This window comes from Mercurialis annua, linkage group LG8 (assembly GCF_937616625.2).
Source record: "Mercurialis annua linkage group LG8, ddMerAnnu1.2, whole genome shotgun sequence".
Lineage (NCBI taxonomy): Eukaryota > Viridiplantae > Streptophyta > Magnoliopsida > Malpighiales > Euphorbiaceae > Mercurialis > Mercurialis annua.
In genome coordinates, this window is record NC_065577.1 from 7,942,285 (window position 1) to 7,962,913 (window position 20,629).

At 32.5% G+C, this 20,629-nt stretch overlaps 2 protein-coding genes across 3 annotated transcripts; one reads left to right on the forward strand and one right to left on the reverse strand.

The window, feature by feature from the left end:
- Positions 1–1,730: 1,730 nt before the first annotated feature.
- On the reverse strand, positions 1,731–14,906 carry LOC126660406 (uncharacterized). Of its 2 annotated transcripts, XM_050353886.2 has the most exons (13): positions 14,569–14,905; positions 12,674–12,781; positions 12,179–12,407; positions 10,242–10,389; positions 9,714–9,806; positions 8,634–8,791; positions 7,889–8,054; positions 5,806–5,942; positions 4,928–5,612; positions 4,438–4,550; positions 3,466–3,721; positions 2,149–2,683; positions 1,731–2,050 (listed from the first exon to the last, which is right to left on the reverse strand). In XM_050353886.2, the coding sequence occupies exons 1-12, from the start codon at positions 14,747–14,749 to the stop codon at positions 2,411–2,413; spliced, it is 2,547 nt and encodes an 848-aa protein (XP_050209843.1). In that variant the 5' UTR covers positions 14,750–14,905; the 3' UTR covers positions 1,731–2,050; positions 2,149–2,410. The 2 variants fall into 2 exon arrangements, with proteins under 2 accessions (XP_050209843.1, XP_050209845.1); XM_050353888.2 differs by lacking the exons at positions 1,731–2,050; positions 2,149–2,683; positions 3,466–3,721 and adding an exon at positions 3,788–3,999 and having other exon boundaries at positions 14,569–14,906.
- A 2,494-nt stretch (positions 14,907–17,400) lies between these two features.
- LOC126660410 (probable plastid-lipid-associated protein 4, chloroplastic) lies at positions 17,401–20,605 on the forward strand. The gene is made up of 6 exons (XM_050353897.1): positions 17,401–17,771; positions 17,860–17,973; positions 18,533–18,628; positions 19,172–19,246; positions 19,832–19,897; positions 20,297–20,605. The coding sequence occupies exons 1-6, from the start codon at positions 17,454–17,456 to the stop codon at positions 20,369–20,371; spliced, it is 744 nt and encodes a 247-aa protein (XP_050209854.1). The 5' UTR covers positions 17,401–17,453; the 3' UTR covers positions 20,372–20,605.
- The last annotated feature ends 24 nt before the right edge of the window (positions 20,606–20,629 follow it).

A 20,629-nucleotide genomic window follows, 5' to 3' on the forward strand; every position in this document is an offset into this window, starting at 1 on the left:
GAAAGTGGTTAGCAATTGTGTAAAAACAAAAACTAGTTATCATGATCTTTTTATCCTTAAAGATCTGCCCGACATATATATCCTTTATACTAGGTTCAGTGACCATTGAGATGTCTTCTGGTGTTCTCTCAGCTTTTTCTTCTTCTTTGCTATTCTGTTCTCCCAAAATTTCAGCATATTTGACAATATCCATTGTTGTTTCACTGGAGATCATATTTTCTGACTGTCCTTCAATCATTGTGGCAGAATTGAAGCTTTCAGGTTCCGGTGATTGCCACTGTTCTTCGCATACTTTGTTAGTAACACACAAAGGAAATTTGGTTACTCGCATTTCCTTTTTTTTTAGTTCAATGTAGAATTGTAGGCTGTCATTGTCTTCAACTTCTAAAATCTGGTAGCTGTCTTCTAAGCGATATTTCATTTCCAGCTCTGTTTCCCAGTGGTTTACCTTCAGTATTCCAGCTATCATTTCCTTCAGTTTTTGAAAGTTTATGTCTTCCTTTATTATTATTCCTTTCACCTTATAGTTGGAGTAATTTAAAACTTTATCCCATACTCCATTGTAGTATACAAGACCTTGAAGTGTTGCTTTTGCTGCATCATATTTATATAAAATTAATAAACTTATAAAAATAGCATTAGTTATCTAAAAATAAAATAAACACTTAATTTATTATAAAACTATTAAACTGTTGAAATCCAGTGGTAATCTATGAGTTTACTAACTGTTTACTAGCACTTAATTTATTATAAAAGTTCTCGTAATCTATAAACAGAATACCTAAACTAAGAAATGTACATTAAAATAAATGAAAAATACAGTGATAATTATAATTGTTGAAAACTTATAAAAAAATATTGTAAGTTTAATTTTTCTAAATTCTCAAAAGCTGAAATTCACTCATGCACATACACGTTGTAACACATTCACTCAGTACACATACACATTGTAACATATTCAAACGCATAGAACACTTTTAGTAAACTAACAATACTAAAAGTGTTTAACTGATTATTAAACAATTTACATAACTTAACTTAACTCATAATACATAACTTAACTCATAATTTTAACAATTTACACAGCTTTCAGCTAAATAAACACATCTAAACATTTTGAGAATCATTCAAAACCTAAATTTAGTTTGATTTGAGCTGTTTAACTGATTATTATCTGTTTTTAGTTAAATTTGTATGATATTTCAGCTCGTTTAAAAATCACGATTAAGATTGAAAGTTAGTTCAAATGTGATTGATCAAAACTCACCGAAATCGTTTGGTAAACACATGTCGTCGTGATTCATCGCTTTTTCTCCAATGTTTTGATTGATTATCCTTTTTCTGTTGAACTGTGATTGATCGCGATGATCAATTTTGTAATTGATCGTGTTCTAATCAGTGATTAATCGAAGCTCTGTTTTGAATTTTGAGAGAATTTGTTGTTTGAGTTTAGCAGAATCTCTTAACTTTTTGAATGATTGATTTTGCATGGGTTTTGTTTCCTATTTATATTGAATCGTATATATGCGAAAGAGGAAACATAGTTTTGCTAGATTTTAAAGTCAACCTGTGAATTTCTATAAGTCCTGGTCAAATTGTATTTGTGAGATTCTTTTCTTATTTTATATATATTTGTCTAAAAATCCCGAATATTTACCGCTGCTATCAAAAATATACATACAGATCAATATTATTCAAGAGAAACTGGACATAAAAAAAGGCGAAAAACAAAGATTAAAGAACTTTACCCATTACACGGAGAAATATACATTTTGTAAACTATATACATTCCATTACAAGTTTATCTACAAGAAAAGGCTTCTTCACTGTCCATATAATAGCATTTACCACAAGCTTTCAATGAGAAGAAATGCACTATAACAGTTCAGAGTAACTTTAAAACTCATCAGTTTGAAGGGCTTCTTTGAATCAATTGAAATAGAATTTTAACCAAGGAACCACATACGCTCGCGATATTGGTACCACCAACCATGTATATAAGCTTACTGAAAGTTGCTGGCTTGGTGTAGCAGATTCAAAGCAGCACAAGCTGCAAATTGCACATGCAGAAACAAGAAGCAAAATCTTGAAATAAGAAAGAATGTTAAATCAAATGTTAGCGCACTATGAAGTCGGAAAACAATTTACCTCAGTCCTCGATCAAAAAGCTTGTGAGTGGTAAAAATGATCAGCTGATGTGAAAGGTATTCAGGAAAAACTTGCCTTCATTTAAGATCTTAAACACGTCTCATTCGACTACGTCAACATCATTTTACTGTCTCCCCTAATACATCCCGCCTAATTCTCACAAAAACAGCTTGAAGCTGATAATAATAGCTGTAAGAGGTAGTAGCTTTTCATAGTAAGGGTCTATTTACGTTGCTCAATATCTAAGGTTTACCACTCTGTTCTAACTCTTCTCCAATTGTTTATTATCAATTTTCTTCTTTTCTTTTGCTAATGTTGAATCATCACTTTCAAAAGGTAACACGGCTACAGGAGCTGCAGGCACGGTGTCCCAACGTTCTTTCAAAAATGTTTTGAATTTTTGTACCATTTCCTTCCGGAACTCGAGCTCCCGCGTAAAGAGATCAAAGAGAAGAAAGGAAGCAACATACTTGAAAGGGACAATGAGGAGAGTGGTAGCAGAAGCCAACAACACCAAGGCAACCTCAGTTGTAATCTGACATATAGTTCAAAGTGTGAAGTTAGATGCTTGTAGAATATACAGAAAAACAAATTATTTAATATTTCAGAAGGCGGGAACAATGAAATTACAGTTATTGAATAACTGCTAAGATAACCGAATAGTGTGTGCAGTAACCTAATAGAACGCTCTCATCTTAACCATTTCTACATTGGAGACAATCACCTGAGTCAGTCGAAAACATGACATCTTCAGAAAATGACATATTTGAAAAGGATGTCAGTGCTTAAGATTTTTCTTTAAAAAAGAACATTTGCGTGTGATTTTATAAGAATTCGTTAGTTAAAGAATAGAACTTAGTAATTGTAGAGAATTAACAGGAGGAAGAATAAAAAGAAATAAAATAGAAGATGACGAATTCAATATGAGAGAAAATGGAGAGGTTATCTGCATTTAAAATCAACAGATGATATTTACAACTTGACTCCCTTTTTCATACTATTAACTGAAGTAACAGAACGAGAGTTAAAAGTCCAAATCATAGCTATCAACTCTAAGAAATTGAGCAGGCTATCTAACCAGCGATATCCAACTGTTTCAGCACTACCTCCCAAATCACATAAATGTTACTAGGCTGTTAAGTTCAAATCTGAACTTTTCTTGAATAAAGGCTGAGACTAAAACTGGGCAAGGGACTTGAGCCGCTCCCTTTTGCATCAGCTTTTTATAGGACGAGAACATCATGTTCTTCAGTTTTCAACGAAAGACAGGAAGTTTAAAAGAAACCTTACAGTTTGCTTATTTTAAAGATAACATACCTGAGGTTGACCCGAAAGAACAATCGTACGTATTTTAAGAAGGGCGACGTTGAGACTCTGGAGATAATCTTCCACATCACGCATGGCATCTTTTACTGCTATAATCTTCTGTATGGTATTTGAAGGTGGTTGATCATGGATGGTCACTTTCCCGAATGATCTTCCCAACCGACCTTGTTCTTTCAGCCCCTTTAGCGTTAGCATCCCAGCAGCCAAAACCAACAATGCCATTGGAAACACATACGACAACAAATTTCTGAAAGGAAGTCAACATAATAGCTCAGACTCTAACAGAACACACAAATTGAACAAAAGAGTAGCCTGGAGAGAACACATTACTTTATTAACTTTCTATTCAAAACTATATAGTATATTCTAATACATAACTTTTCCAATGTAATATTACATGACAGTCGCATGGCAAATAGATGAGAGGATGCAAGAGTTCAACCTAGTTTCCTAATATATGGGAAGACATCCATCAAATGAGCAGGAGAAAAGAAAAGGAATCAATAGTCTATCACTTTATGAGACCTGCAATAGCAATGAACAAAAGATAACAAAACCCTCTTTGTCGCTCTTCTTCCCAAAAATAAATAAAAAATTGAGATGCCATATCACAAAAAAGAAAATTATCATTTTGATGCTTCCGGTTTGATAATATAGGGAAATCTTTGTTCAATCAAAGAATAAGTGCCACATATATCAGCTTCAAGAAGTTGAACAAGTACGCTAACTGTCTAAAATTGAGCAGTTGGTTAATACACAAAATCAAGGAAGTTAACCTACAAAACTGTTCTACTCAAATGACTTCGTCAAAACATGAAGTAAACTTCTGTATGAAAAATTAGTCGAGAGTCATAACATGTTTTAATCCAATTAATAGAATAGCTATGTGAGGATAGCTTCCCGCATGATGCTTTATTGACACTTAAGCTGTTTATTAGTAGTTCTTCTAAGCATTGAATGTACCTGAAAATAATCGAATATGAAAATGCAAGAAAAGATATCGTCACATGTGGCTCCTCCCAGCGTCTCAGTTTTTCAAACTTTTTGGCAATGATAGTCAGGGGAAGCATCAGTTCCTGCAATGAAAAAGTGCAAATTCCGTTTAGTAGCTACATTCTAAAACTGAAACGAAACCAAACAGTCAACAACTTCTAAAAAGTTTATCATTCATAGTTACTGTCGAGAAAATTTTAGAATTGCAACAAAATTAAACAAACCGTTGAGCTTAAAAATTATATAGAGCTAGAATAATATTCTTTCTATGTCACTTGAATGCTAGTCAATATAGAAAGGCAAGAAGTTCAGAGAAGTAGAAGACCATGCATTCTCGAAATATATTTTAACCAAGTGACTCGAGCTAGTAAAAGAATAGTGAACCGGACAGTTGGCATCATTGGCAAAGAGGATAACTGCCCAGAAACATAAACGATGAAGGAAAAGATGCGAAATACACCTTGAAAAGATCAATGTTACTTGGTATTCCCTTGAGCATAGCAGCATCAATCGTTGCTTGAGTCTTCTCAACCACCTGGTATTTTTCTCTGCATGTCAATGCTGCCTTCTGAACAAGAGCAGCATCAGCCACAACAAGATTTTTACTTAATACAACTCCTTGCTTTATTGAAGAGTTCTTCCAGAAGTTATCAGAAGCATTGGATGCCCATGATGGAGATCTCATCCATTTCTGCAAGTACACACTCCCATCTATGTCAAATACATGATTACTAATTTGTACACCATTAGAAGGCCTTGCTCCTTGTGCTGGTTGATAGTCTGCCTCGGTATATTTTTTAGCGAAAATCCCACCCCAGTAATTCACAGCAAGAGCTTGGTAAACAATGTCACCATAGGGTGCCTTTTGCAAATATGAGAATTGAACAAGTTTGATAGGATCATCTAGCAACTTCCGCATGAATTGAAGTGTCTGAAGTCTAGCAATACTATTCATTGCACTGGTAATAGCCCTTTCCTTTCCTTTCTGGGCACCATAAGCTTCCAATGCTGACTGATCACCTTCTTCAGGTCCAAACTCACTCATAAACTTGTGCAAGGAAATAACTTCATTGATGATTGCATGCCAGACATCTCTTCTGGAGTCAGAACCCAGGTCAACAAATTCTAGTACCCATGTTTCTGATCTGAACAAAAATTCATATTATGACATGTTAGATATAAATAAAACTATGGTTGTAGCTTCACAAAAAAGCTTGAACTTTTAAGTGAATTGATTATTTCACATCCTAATTTTCTTAGACAAGCTAAATGAAAACGTTTATACATTAGTGCATCTGTACAAGTACTGAAATAAATTCAGGTTGGGAATTTACTCACCCGGGACCAGATGAAACAGATACTGCAGAGTCAAAAAGTACAGAACCAAAAGGTCCAATCTTTGTTTTCTGCACCTGCAATCCATTTTTACTAAGATCAAATCTTCTGGATTCTTTCTTCCCGAGCAAGCTAACCGACTGCAAGGCAAGTATGAGACAATAAGATAAATGGTAGAAAAAACTAAATTCAGTCAAACAAAAAGTTGTAGGATTCTCCACTGTCAATAGTTTGTGTTCATAGTGGTTTCCTTATTTGATCATTAGATTATAGGCTGAGTTAATGCTGCTATTTAAATCAGCATTGATATGTATATAGCAGTAGATTAGCATTTGATTTACTTTCCTTGTATAGTAGCTAAGTTATAGGCTGTAATATTGCTGTGTACAGCTTGTCTTTTCCTTTCTTGGCTCATAAGCCTTTTATATAATAGAAACCCTACCTCATTGAGTAGGGACTTCAGCCAAAATTGACATCCACTAGCACGTTATTCATGGAGCAATTTTATCAGGTCCTTGAAGAACTTTACTTTTAGAAACTACAAATATATATATTTCTGGTGCCATTTTGCATATTCAGGTTTATAATACGTTACGAAAACATAGCATCACCTTAAGATTTTAATGCTTTTCAAAAACTGAAATGGCAACTTTTCTTTTTACCTCTCTCTTCTACCCAACTCTCTCTACTTCACAAAACCCTAACCGCAAACCATCAAGGGAGGTGATTTTGGCCATTTTTTGGTCTAAAATCACCTCCCTAACTCTTAAATCTCTTCTACTTTAGTATTTTCTTGTTTTGCTTTCAATAATTTCAGATTTGAGTTTATTTTGTTTTTTCTCTTCCTCTATGGAGTTTTTGTCTCCCTTTGTGGAGTTGATTTTACCGAACTTATTATTTCCTTCATGGAAATCATTTTGGAGTGTAGATCTAAAGTATTAATATTCCATCAATCAGACTCATACAAAGACCAAAGAGTCGATTTGTGGTTTAAAATAACTACTGAATGGAGCGGGCGGATTGCCGAGTTGCACATTCAAAGAGCTCCGTCAACACACTTGAAGAATTTGGATATAAAGTTATGTTATTTTACCGATGTTCTCCTCTCTATGTACTTCTTGAATGTATTGCTTAACTTAAATTTAGATCAAGTAGCAATTTTATTAATCTGTTAATGAAATATCATTATTATTATAAAAAAAAAACTGAAATGGCACGATATTTCCAGACTTGAAAGTTCTAAATGATTAAATAGACAAAGCAAGTTAAATAATGGAGGAAAGCCAAAAGAAAAAAAAATTAACTATATTTACTTGAACCACAACTAACCTTTAGATAAGTACATTACTACTTCAGCTACAGCATCCAAAAAATCCTAAAATTAGCACTTCAGTTTACATTGTTAAGCTGCTTTAACATGGTCTCATTTTTCTTAGGAAGTAAGATGAAATTAATAGTAACCTAGAAAACAAAAGCTTCGTACTATTTTGGGCAGATGAAATAACAACGCATTCATGTAACACAAAATTGAAAAAATAGTTAATAGATTTTTTGCTCGAGCATTTTGCAGTATCCAGGATTTTAGCAAAGAAACCAATAAACTATTGTAAGAGGAGCTTCCCATTCAGTCAAACTTCCTTCTTTACAAGGGTAGGGAAATGGAGATAGAAGGAACAACAGTAGGTAAAAGTACATTATGCAACAATTTAGAAACACTTAATGTCATCTCGTCAAGAACAAGAAAACATCATGAACTTGCACAATTTAAATGAAGTCAGGTTGTTTTCTCCATTAATTGTGCACACATCAACATCTAAATTGCGTCTTACATAAATTTTATTTCAATTTGTCCATTTTCAAATTTGAATTTTGATCGACTTTACCGCTTGAGTTGGTAACCTGACCATTTGTTTAATCAATAAGAATTGCATCATATGATTGACTCACTAAAATACAAAAGATTGTTAAGTAAAAGAAATTATTGATGAACCTTTGAAAATACTAGGAGTCCGAGTCGCCAATTGCATCATAATATCATATGCACAAGTACCATACTTATTAGAAGAAATGTAGAACGAATAAGTACCTCAAAGTAAAGTGCTCTATCAGTTAAAATAACTTTTCCTGGCCATGCCATGTTATTTTCCCATTTTAGAACGGGACGCTTCCTGCTGGAACCAATGCATAAAATTTGCTCCTCCAAAAGGTTAGGACATTCATGAATCTGGAATGATCTCCGCCCTTCATGCACTCTACACTTAATTTGAAAATGATATCTCAATAATATATGGAATGAAAAATAAATCAAATATATATCAAAGATAACCAACATTTATATTGAGAGAGGAAACTGGGAAGCACAAAGTCAAGAACATAAGAAAAGTGAGAGAAAGAAGCAAGCAAAGATAGAGAGGTTAAGTGCATCTGTGAAATTTTTCATCATTATGCCGCCAGTTTTTTCAAATCCATCAAGGAAAAAAAGGACATATAATACAGTACAATAGACATACAAAATTTTATAATATCAACATCCAATTCATGTCTTTTCAATGATTAAAAAGGACTAACTGTCAACAATCTCCCTTAGTGTTGTCCATCTTTTGTTCAATGGCTTCCTGTCTAATCAAAATTATCACTTGAAAGTCAACTATTTTCTTGACAGTTTTTTTTATGAATATTTTCTTGACAGTTAATTACTAAAAATATTTGAAGCAGTCATTTATTCTTATGTACCCATGGTCATAAAGGAAACCCATACCTAGCATCTCATGAAAAACTATCAGAAGATTGGTAATTACATAAATAAGTATCAGTGATATCATGAATCTCACTTGAGAAGTTCATCAATGTAAGTCAGCCACAAGGCTAGAGATATTCCTTCTTCCTCCCCAGCGAGATCCCTGAAAAGGTTATGTGCCGTGACATGATCAGCCAAACCGGAGACAGCAGGAGCAATACGTATGAAAGCCTCTTCTCCTACAAGCTTTCCCTTCAATGTCAACAAGGAGAAGAAAATTATCTTAATTTTCCATCCACCATTTTCATAGCACTTTTGCGAAATAGAAAACTGAACCTATATGTCCACAGGCATAACCATGATTAAGCAAGTAAAATTTAATTTATTTTTGTTCTGAACTGAAGGTTCTCCAGCCAAACAACTGAAGACAAGTTAAGCACACAATGGTCATTTTTTGTGAACTCTCTCCCAGGGCCACATGGAAAAATTACTTTCAGTTAGTTGTGTTTGATTAGGTAAGACTAAGAAAGATCTATTTCACTAAAGTTGGCAGAGTCAGTCCTTTCACTTGATAATTGACACTGTTGACTCCAATGTTTTCACATATTATGGTAAAAAAACTGTGTCCTGCAAGTTCAACCAACGGACATGGAGTTTGACCATATACTTTGCAGGTATATTTCCACCTGGATTTAGCATACTTTGACCTTAACTACAGCGACAATTAAAAAGTACGACCGACAGACTATTTCTTTTCTTAGCTGCAGCTTAATTCATTAAGTAAACACTTACAGCTTGAAGCCGAAGAAGGCTTTTCTCCTGTACTTATCAAAATATGATGCAATCAAACTGTATTTCAATTACACCATCAACCTCAAAATTCCTATTGACAAAAACCATCTTGCGATAAGATAATTCATGGTGCAATAAGTTGGTAGGAGCGTCATAAGGCACTTAGGTATAGCCCATAAATTGCATCAATAAGGAAATGATTATGTCAATATTGTGCACACTGAGGCACCCATTTAAAACTCCGCCTTTTTTTGACAATGAAACATCTTGTTTGCTTTCATTTAACGTAAGAAACAAAACCATCACTACAATACTGAAATCTACTAGTTCTTCACTAAACTAAAGGTATTGTCCTCAAAAGAATTAAGAACTGAAATTGAACCTGAAGAGAAGGTTTTTCAGACACATCTTCCTTGCCATAAGGATTCTCCCATGCAAGCATAGTTATGAATATTAGTTGCTGGAATGCTGGTTCCTGTAAATATATCATGTTTACCTCAAAAAATTAAAACAACATTTTACATGCTTAAACACCAACATAGTATCAAAAACAACAAGGAGATCAAATAATTTAGACGCCTAAAAGAGCATGTTGAGATCAAAAAATGCAACCTTCAGTGAAGTTGGAATTGTGGTTATTCCTCAAGATTTTATGAGTTATGTGCATACCTTTAAAATTAGTGCGGCTTATAAGCCAACTAATAAATACCTAAACTTGACAATTAATGCCGTGGCAGACAACTCATTCATATATTACATAAGCATATTTCAAGCAGAGGAGGGGTGAGTACCGAAAGCAATGTGGCGACATAATTCAATTTATTTACAAACATAATTTTCAGTTTTAAGTATAGCGTTTTCTTTGCTATTACAAGGACAGGAAAAATTACTGATAATAAAGGTTACAAACCTTGAGGCACGGATGAATAGCAGAGCTATCCCTCGACAAGAACCTGAAGCAGCAATACTCCACCAAATTACGGGCATCATTAAAAATAGGTTCAGTAACAAGTGTTTTGAATATCTTCTGCATCTTATAGGCAGTCAATCCATTCATCCTGCAAATCGTATTCCAGGATTCAATTCAAAATTCTTTCATCAGTGTTGTGGGCATGCAGTTATGTAGCATCTTAAAAGAAAAACATTCTCACAGCAGATCCACTGCAGTATAGCTTTCAGAATGAGTAAGAAGCATAAATTATTTAGATGATCTAAATATCTGAACTAAGTTAATCTAGATATTTGAACAAAAGTTTCCTAGCTAAAGTAACATGTCTTAAATAACGGTAACTGTTGCAATCATGGTTGCAGTCAAGATCGTGGTAATGGACATGTGATGGTCATAACATAACGATAACGTCTGTTGCTGTGCAAATTGTTTTTGAAAAATTTGGAAAATTTGTGAAATTAATAAAATTTAGAAGAGCCCATCACAGTAAGATATACAAATGTCTAATGCACATGACTGAAATAAATAGAAAATATTTTATTTATAATTTATATCATAATTAAATAAAAAACTTATTTTTCTTGATAAGACTATCAATTATGAGTAGAAATTAAACTAAAATTTTAATCCAACTAGATTAAGTTGAGATTGTAAGAAAAATACTAAATATCATGTTAAATTTATTAACTTCATATTTATGTTTTTTAATTTCAACATAGATATTCACTTGATTGATTTAAATGTTAAGAGCATAAATTATGCTAAACTTGGTTTAGTATAAATCTTAGTTGTTTAGTTATTTTTTACTTCTAGCAGGAAAAATCACAAAAACAATGTTTTAAGTTTTAGAGAAAAATAAAAAAAATTATACACCTTAACTTTAAGACTCCATTCTCAGGAGAAAAAATCCGTAATTTATTTTGGCAAAATCAAAGGCAGAATAGAAAAGAGAACATGCATTTTTAAGCTGTAAAGGTTGTTATGGTAACACTATGGTCCATTAATGGCTGCTAAGGTTATGTAAGGGTCATAACGACTGTAACCAATTCAAAAATACTGTAAAAGTTCTGTAACACGAAGGCAATTTTTGTTTAAATAAGTTACTTAAAAGGGCTATTTGGAAAAAAGAAAACACTCACCTTTCACGTTTATAGCAATTTAAGCACACCTTTTAAAACTGGGCATAAAAAGGCTCAACCTTTCATTTCTTGATATTTTACGGCCCAACATCGTTACCCGGTATCGTTTCATTCATTTCAGAACGACATCATTTGGTGAAAAAAAAAAAGTTTTCTAGCTAGAAATGCCAAGAAATGAAAGGTTAGACCTTTTTGTGCCAAGTTTTAGATGTCATGTTTAAATCGTTACAAACATGAAAGGTTAGGCTTTATTTTTTGGCAAATGCCCTTATTTAAAATTAAAACCATGAGTAACATAATAGTAAATTACTGTTAAAGTGTTAACTTCATCCAAGTGGCTTGCTGACATAAGAAATCTAAATGCAGATTTTTGGATGACATTAGGAGGAAAACAGCACAATACAAGACTTTGGAGAAGATTACTCGCGTCCAGTCAGAATAAGTTTAATGTTGGTATTTACCAGAGAACTATACAATTAAAGTAGCCTCATTTCAACAGTATAAGATATCTGCTACAAGGATCCTCATAACTTTTATTTCGTTAAGGGCCATGACTGGCAATGGACTTTCCTGCTTTCTAAAAACCAATTACCTCTTCCTAAGTAGGGTTTTTATTTTATCAACACGATTGATACGTTTCATTCAATAACCCAAGTCATCTCGTAGCAGAAACATCAGGATTAACATATGAAATAATTACATTGAATGATCTAATAAAAAAAGACTTCAGACCAGAGTTACTAAAAGAGACAGTTTTACCTGCTAAATTGCTCAATAGATATGATAGCAGCAAATGAGAGAACACCATTTGGCGTCCTACTATCAATCGTCTGCTCTCCAATAAATATTTCCTTCAGCTCTGGAGCATCAAATGCATTACCAGGATCAGGGTTTCCAGCATGACCAGATTTCACTAATGGCGTAGTCACCTCATTAAAAAGATCTTGGGTCTTAGACAGCCATAAATTGAATCTTTCTTGCACTCCCTCTGTCAAAAGAGTATCGAATATTGATGCTTAGTTAGATCAAAGACACCAAGTCACCAACGAAATAATCACAATTTATAAACTCCCGAAAATATGATATATCATGAATCTTTCTTCTTCATTCTTCAAATAGAAACAGGCCATTGATGCAAAATCTATAGACATGGAAATCCATTTAACAGAAATATAAAAGTGTCCAGATCAAGGTCAATATTCTGGAAATTAGCATTCTTAATTACTCTCCAATTCTGGAAATGAAATGCATTACCCGGATGAGGCTTTCCAGCATGATCAGATTTTACTAGCGGCACAGTCACTTCATTGAAACGATCTTGGGTCTTAGACAGCCACAAACTGAATCTTTCTTGCACTGCCTCTGCCAAGAGATTACAATGCTCAGATAGATCCAAGACAAGTAAACACAACCGTATTTTCTTTCTTATATGATACATCATGGAGTCCTCGGTTACCTTTTAGATAAAAACAAGTTACAATGCATTCAAATCCATGGACATGGAACTCTACTTCACAGATAACGCATTTAGATCAAGGTCAATGTTAAATTCAACATTCTCAAAATAACTTGCACAATTTTCATTTACATGTGTACTCCATCATATGAAAGTATAACTGCAGTGAAAATCTATAGATTTGGAGATCATAAAGAGATTTGGAATTGAAAATCCACTTTATAGAAAAATAACAATGTTCAGATCAAGGATGGTGTTTCTACGCCATCAAGGTACCTAAATATAGTTACACCGTGTTAAAGCACAAAAATGTTTGCTATGTGATGGTGCTACCTCTATTCTAGAGTCTAGACTGTGTTGTATGGAAACGGAAGAAACAAGAAACTGGTGAAACCAAATACTGCAAAATGATAGGTTATAAATACAAAAATTGGAATTTCATAAGTATTCTAGAAATGAAACTACAACACCGACACTTAAGACATGATAAGTTTTAGTGCATCATATGTTCTAGACTGCATGATAAATTCCATAAGCCAGAAATTACGCCATGTCTGGATGAGTACTAACATCATACAATGAGCATAACAGGATGGAATTATTAATACGAATGGAGCTAAGAAGAGAAATTTAACATAACTATTGAAAACACAAATTGAGAAAAAAAGAAATGAGATGAATAACAGGGAGTAATGTTTTTAACTGAGTTGATTGAATGCAATTTATCATAGACCTATATTAACGGTACTCAGATTTTGATTCAGAGCTTCATCCAGCAAGAGAGAAGAATATAAAGCAGCACAGCTTAAAGCAGTATCAGATACATATGTTTCATTAATATCATATAACAAAAGCTACAAAAATATAAATTGAGCATAAACATGGCTAAACAGAATAATACAATCAATCCAGCTACTCTACCTAGTTTAATTGAGTTGAATTATATTGCACAGACATTCATATTTAGAGACATTCATATTTAGGGTCAAACGAATTCCACATTTTTCATGGAATTCAATTGAATTATGCTAATGGAGTCCCCGTTTATTACTATTTTTAAAATATTAAAATATAAATTATATAATATACAGCAAAAATATTAGAAAATTATATTTAAAAATCGTGATACCAAACATAAAAACTCATTTTCAAATGAACATCAAATAGAATTCATTTACAAATTAAACATAATACAGGATGACTAAAAATCTCAAAATCAGTATTGATATCTGTTTGTTTGGTTTTAATTAGTTAAATAACAAAGATTTAAATATTAATCTGCCCCTTCAATTTATACACGATAGACAATTAACAATGAATAACTCTTCTTATCAATTTAACTTCATGTGTCAATTTTGAAGAAAAAGAACAGCTCGACGGGCCAACTGATTAATTAATCAAATACTACTATTAAGCTTAGTGATGAAAATTAACAAATTCATGGAACTAATTGATAAAGAAATTAATTTTGGTGCTAAAAACCCATCACATGCAAGTTCGGGGACCAAACTGACATTTAAGTCTAGACAGACTACTGTATGTACGCACATATAGGATTAGTCTTTTATGATTAACTCGCTCAATAATTCAGTTGACCAATCTCATGAGACTAATTCTTAATTAATAACCTCAAGCGTCATTAATAATATAAAAAATTGATCAAAATTCAAAAAAAGGGAATAAAATTGCGTACTAGTATCGATATCTCCGAGCTTCCATCTATCGCCGAGAGATTGACCCACGACCTTAAACCTTGAGCGGCGGTCGGCGGAGCAACCGAACCGGCAGAAATTCCTCCGGGACAAAATGGAAGAAGTGGGAACAGTTGGTAACAGAGTTGGTGTGGAGTGAGCAGAAGAAGGTTTTGATAGCATTTTTTTTTAACTGAATTTTTGTTTGCTGTTTAAATTAGGATGTTCAAGATTCAAGAATTGAATTCATAATTTAATTAAAATGAATGGCAATAATTGAGAACGAAGAAAAAGGAGGAAAGTGGGAAGTGAATTTGGCCATGTTTTTCTTTTTCTTTCATTTTCATCAACAAAGTTTTGCCTAAATATAAAATATTATTCCGACCGTTGATCATATGCGACCGATGTCTGACCCATTAGATCTGCCGCAATGTAAATAATAAAGGTTGATTTCCCCCCTCCGACTCCAGTCGAAACACCAAAAGATCCCAAATTCATTATTTTGAATAAATATTTTAAACCAATTTACACATCTAGGTAGCACGAATCTGGATACCGACACAGGGAAACGGAACACTTGGACACAGCGAAACGGTGTTATTGTAAGATTTCCTACGTAAAAAATAAAGTTTCGTGTCCGAAATGTCAAGTGTCTGATCCGAAATGGGACACGTCGATTGAATGAAGTATCTGTGCTACCTATTAATATCACGTTATCCATATTCAGCAGTGTACGATGATTTAAAATTGATAAATTCGGATTTGTTTTTGGTACAAGGTCGATGAGATCTCTAGAACAGATCTCAATTATGAAACGACGCCTTTAAACTTTCCACATTCAGATTAATTCTCACTCGAATTGTATAGGTTTTTTGTGGAAGACAGACTCTGGTACAAAAATTTAAATAGCTGTATACATGAATACGGTTCGAACCCACGAGCTCATTTAAGTTAAAAAAGCGCCTTACCAACTCATTTACGCCGTTAAATTTAAATGTTTTATTATTATCTCAAATTATAAATTTATATTCTGTAGATCTTTTGTTTCAAATTGGTAAGTGAAATATGAACTTTTATTGGTTTAGTAAGTTATAAACTTTATTTCTAATAATAATATTATATATTATTCTATATTAAAAAAATTGTTTTTTTCTTAATTTTGAATCACATATTTAATTTAATTAATATAAACTATCAAATACTTTTCATTTATATATATAAAAAAGTATCATGAAATATTAAATAGAAATCATCAATATACTATCTATAAAGTATTATATATTAATTTAATTATACTATATAATTTCACTTCAATCTATATGAACCCAATTAAACTAAAATAAGCTATAAAAATTTAATGAAAAAAATAATTTACATGTTTTGACTTTTTTTATTTTATTACTTATAGAATAATGTAATTTGCTACATTCTTTTTTACTTTGGGGGTCTAAGAGAATCTCTAATAGTTTAAGTTAAAATAGTGTGAATTTTACACTAAAATGTTTAGCTCTAATAGTTGACTCTATCTTTTTACACCAAAAGAATATTTTCAGCATATTCCTATCCAATAAATTATTTAAACATTTTACATTTACACACATAAATTATTTAAAATATATCTATATATTTATTTATAATAAAAATTATTTTCAATTAATATATTTCTGAATATGTTTTCATGTATTTTTAAATATATATAGTATATATTCATTAAGAAAATAAAAAATATATATTTATTAATAATAAAAAAACATTAGTATATATTTTATTTGTAAATTGTTGAATTAATTGATACAAATTTATTTTATTTAATGTTACATATTCAAATTTCCGATTAAATTGAATATGCTTATTCGGATAATGTTATAACAAAAACTAACAAATGTTTAATAGTGAAATTTATAATAAAGGTACACTATAATGGAGTACTCTATTTCATTTTAAGATTCATTATAATAGAGTGATTTTAAATATAGAATAAAAAATAAAGTATATTATAATAAAATTGGATATAGAATATTATCAGGGAGGATTCGCCCGTCAAATTGACAATTTGGTATGCTATTATTGTAGATGGCCTAAATAGACCAATATTGAAGTTGAGTAATTATGTTTAGTGGTGAGCGTCGGTTGGTTCGGTTAATGTTTTTTTAGTTTTTTCGGTTTTCGGTTTGGAAAAATATCAATCCAAACCATTCTTTATTTAACCAAACACCAAAAAAGATTTAACTGAAAAAATCTGGTTGGTTCGATTCGGTCTCCATAATTTTTATCTGTTTGGATTTTTAAAAAGCCCATAAAAAAGTTAAAGTAACGCCTATAATTTTTAATAAAGAATTAAAATAAAGTCCATGATTTTTAATAAAAAGTTAAATAATTCAAACTATAAATAAATTATAACATAACAAAAAAACCTCCATTAACAATTACAAATATTAGAGTTTGTAAATTAAAAAAGAATATATATATATATATATATATATATATATATATATATATATATATATATATATATATATATATGTTCTTGTCCTTCTATTTAAACGATATAGTTTTAGTATTTTCGGTTGATTCTGTTTTTCGGTCGGTTCGGTTTTTTAAAAGTTACAAACCAAATGAAACACCAAACACCAAATTTTCTCATATTTAACAACGATCTAAACTATTTTTACTGAAAAACCGCACTAAACAATAAATTTCGAATCAGCTCGGTCCAGTTTTTCAGTTTGGTTGGATTCTTGCTCACCCCTAATTATATCTTACACTGCCTTTTACCTAAAGAAAAAGCAAATAACATGTCACGTGCAAGATCACACGCAGCAATAACCATCATTAACTGCCACTAAAACCAAGAATTGAGAACAGAGAGACAGAGCTGAGCATAGGCATGGCCTTATCTTCTTCAACACTAAACTCTCTCGCAATTCTCACTACCAACCCATCAATCCCCAGCCTCACCATCACCTCATTTAACCACTTTTCTCCCAAACCCATTACCAAATTCCATTTCTTGAACCTTTCAACCTGTAAAACTAACACTAACTCCAGCTCCGATGATAAGTGGAGAGCTAAAATTTCGTTCTTTCCTGCTTTCTTGAAGAAGAAGAAAGACGCCAACGTCCTTAAAGAAGAGCTTCTTGATGCCATTGCTCCTCTTGATCGTGGCGCTGAGGCCACTCCCGAAGACCAGCAGAGAGTTGACGAGGTTAGTCCATTTACTTGGGACTCTGAATTGGGTTCTTGAAATGTATGTTTAATGATCAATTAGTAAGTGTTGGTGTTTGTGTTAACAGATTGCACGCCAACTTGAAGCTGTTAATCGGACAAAGGAGCCGCTGAAATCTGATTTGATCAATGGCAAATGGGAGCTTATCTACACTACTTCACAGTCTATTTTGCAAACCTCCGTAAGTTTTCTCTTTCTTAAGCAAATCAGAATTTTAATAGTTGCCATCTAGGTAGCGAAATGGTGTTATTTTAGGGGTTTCTATGTATAAAATGAAGTTTTGTGTCCGAAATGGCATGGGTCTCAAACGTTTTCGAAATGGAACACGTTGATTGAATGAAGTGTCCGTGCTAGCTAGGTTGCCATTGCTATACATTCGTTTTCATGGGCACTTTGCTATGTACTTGCAATGACTCATCTTGTTCATTCACCTCTAACTTTACTCAATGTTAATTATGTACTGTTAGCTATGTATCAAGGAAATGGTGAGAAAAACATAAGTATTTTCAAAAAGGGAAACAAAATGCTGAAACGTACGAGTCGGAAAGTTTTCATTCTGTGTCACTCTCACTGACTGCTTGTTGAGTGTTAATATCTACTGTCTTATTATTAGTTCATGGGTCCTGATTATTGAAACACTGCTCCAGTTTCTTATTTCTTTAAGAAAAAGAAGGGAAAGAAGAAGAGGGTTTACTATTTTTCTAGTTTATTTTTATCATTTCTTTTGTTTAATTTTGCAGAGACCTAAGTTCTTAAGGTCTAAAACAAACTACCAAGCTATCAATGTGGATACACTCAGGGCACAAAATATGGAATCCTGGCCACTCTTCAACCAGGTAATTTTAGAGATTAATTTGCCCTTGCAATTATTTTTGAACTTCTACTAGCTACTGTGATTATTTTACTAGTACATTCCAAATTCTTGCCAGAGTTAAATTATTTGCCAATTAAGCAGAAGTGTAATTTGTTCTTTAAAAGTTCTCAAAAATTTATCAAGTCCCACATTTCGGCCTTTTTTGAACTTCTAGCTTCTGTTAATATTTTAATAATACATTCCGAATTCTCATCTGATTTAAATTATTTGCCAACTAGTCTAGTGTATTTTATTATTTCTATGTTGCACGGGAATTTGTTGAGTCCTATGTTTTGGCGTTTCATTTCCGAAAATGGGAACCTTCTGAAACTTGGGCGTTTTTGCAGTTTTCTATTTCGACCTTTTCCATTTCAACGTTAAGGTTTCCTTGCAACAATTTTGGCTTATCTGCAATAATATATCATCTCCCCTTTTCTTGAATTTACATTTATTTTGTTCAAATCTTCATCATTTCTATGCTGTGGCTTAAATAAGTGCTTGTCAATTTGACAATTATGCTTTGTAGGTGACTGCAGATCTAACACCCTTGAATGCGAAAAAAGTGGCTGTGCAGTTTGATACTTTCAAAATTGGAGGTCTGGTAAGTATTTTGTTAGTTTCAACTGCAATGTTTGTTCTTTTTCTTGACTACAACATTTCTGAGATTTTATGAGCTGCTACGTGTTTTAAAAGCTTAAGAACTGTTCTATGAGTAAGATTTTTTTTGGTTACATAATGTCAATTCAGGTTCCTTGCTTTAAAACCATAAAGTAGCATTAACCACTGAAGTTTTGTTTTAAATTACTGCCACAAGGTAGCCTAGTGGCAATACCTCTAGGTTGGTCGACGACTCAAACTCGAGTCCTCACTCGTGCCGAGTCTAAGTTTCCTCCCCGATTAGAGAAGAGAAAGAAAAAAATGAAAGTAATAAATTGGTTCATTTAGTAGAATCATCTTGAAAAGTTCACCTCCTACAGAGTATTTGGTAATGAATTCTGGAAAAGTAGGTAAATAGATGTTCTTTCAAAAGTAAGTTTGGAAAAATAAGAAAAAAATAAAGAATCAAACAATTAATTCAAAGAAAAATCTGCATTCACTTTTCTAACAGGCTTATAATAGTTTTTAAGATGTGAAGTACTCTCGTCCATATAAGCTATGAAAACATTGATTTCATCATGGTTGCTAGATTCCAATCAAGGCACCCGGAAGAGCTCGAGGCGAGTTGGAAACTACATATTTGGATGAAGAACTAAGATTAGTTTTAAAAATATATTCCTGTTTGTTTCGTGCTTTAATAACTCAACTTTTACAGGAAATGTACCATAATTTGCTGAGAACAAAATAATAGAACTTGAAAAGTAGCTATTAAGAATACAAGTTTATTAGTGAGTCTCTGTGTCCATTTTCAGTTCATAATCCAACTGAACTTAAGATGATCAAAATGACTATACAATCTCGCATATGATTCACCTCTGGGAATGGAAATGTGCTTCATCTTTAGCAAGTTATTGCATTTAAAATCATCTTTGGACACTCATCCCTTAATTTAGCGATACTTATACTATGCATTTTCAACTGATTTCTGCTGTAATTAATGCACATAATAGTCATTTTTGTTCTTCACTTAATCAAGTTTCATTTTTCTTTCAACAGAATCTCCCGGGGTGACAAAGGAAATTTGTTCGTCTTGAAAATGATCGACCCCTCTTACCGTGTCCCTGCTTGATTGCTCAATCACATCCCCACATTGTATCTTCCTGGTATTTGATCATGAGAATGAAAAGGTTACTGCAGGTTTTGCTTGCAGATAATCCCAGGCTCTCTGATGTATACAAATGATGTTATAGATACATTTTTGACTCTTTTTCCTGTATATAGAATAGATTATCTTCCACTCGGAATATTGTACTAATTGAAATTCCAAAAAGAGTTATAAATAAAGTTGCTAAATTTCTCTCCATTGAATATTTGTGGAATTATTCAT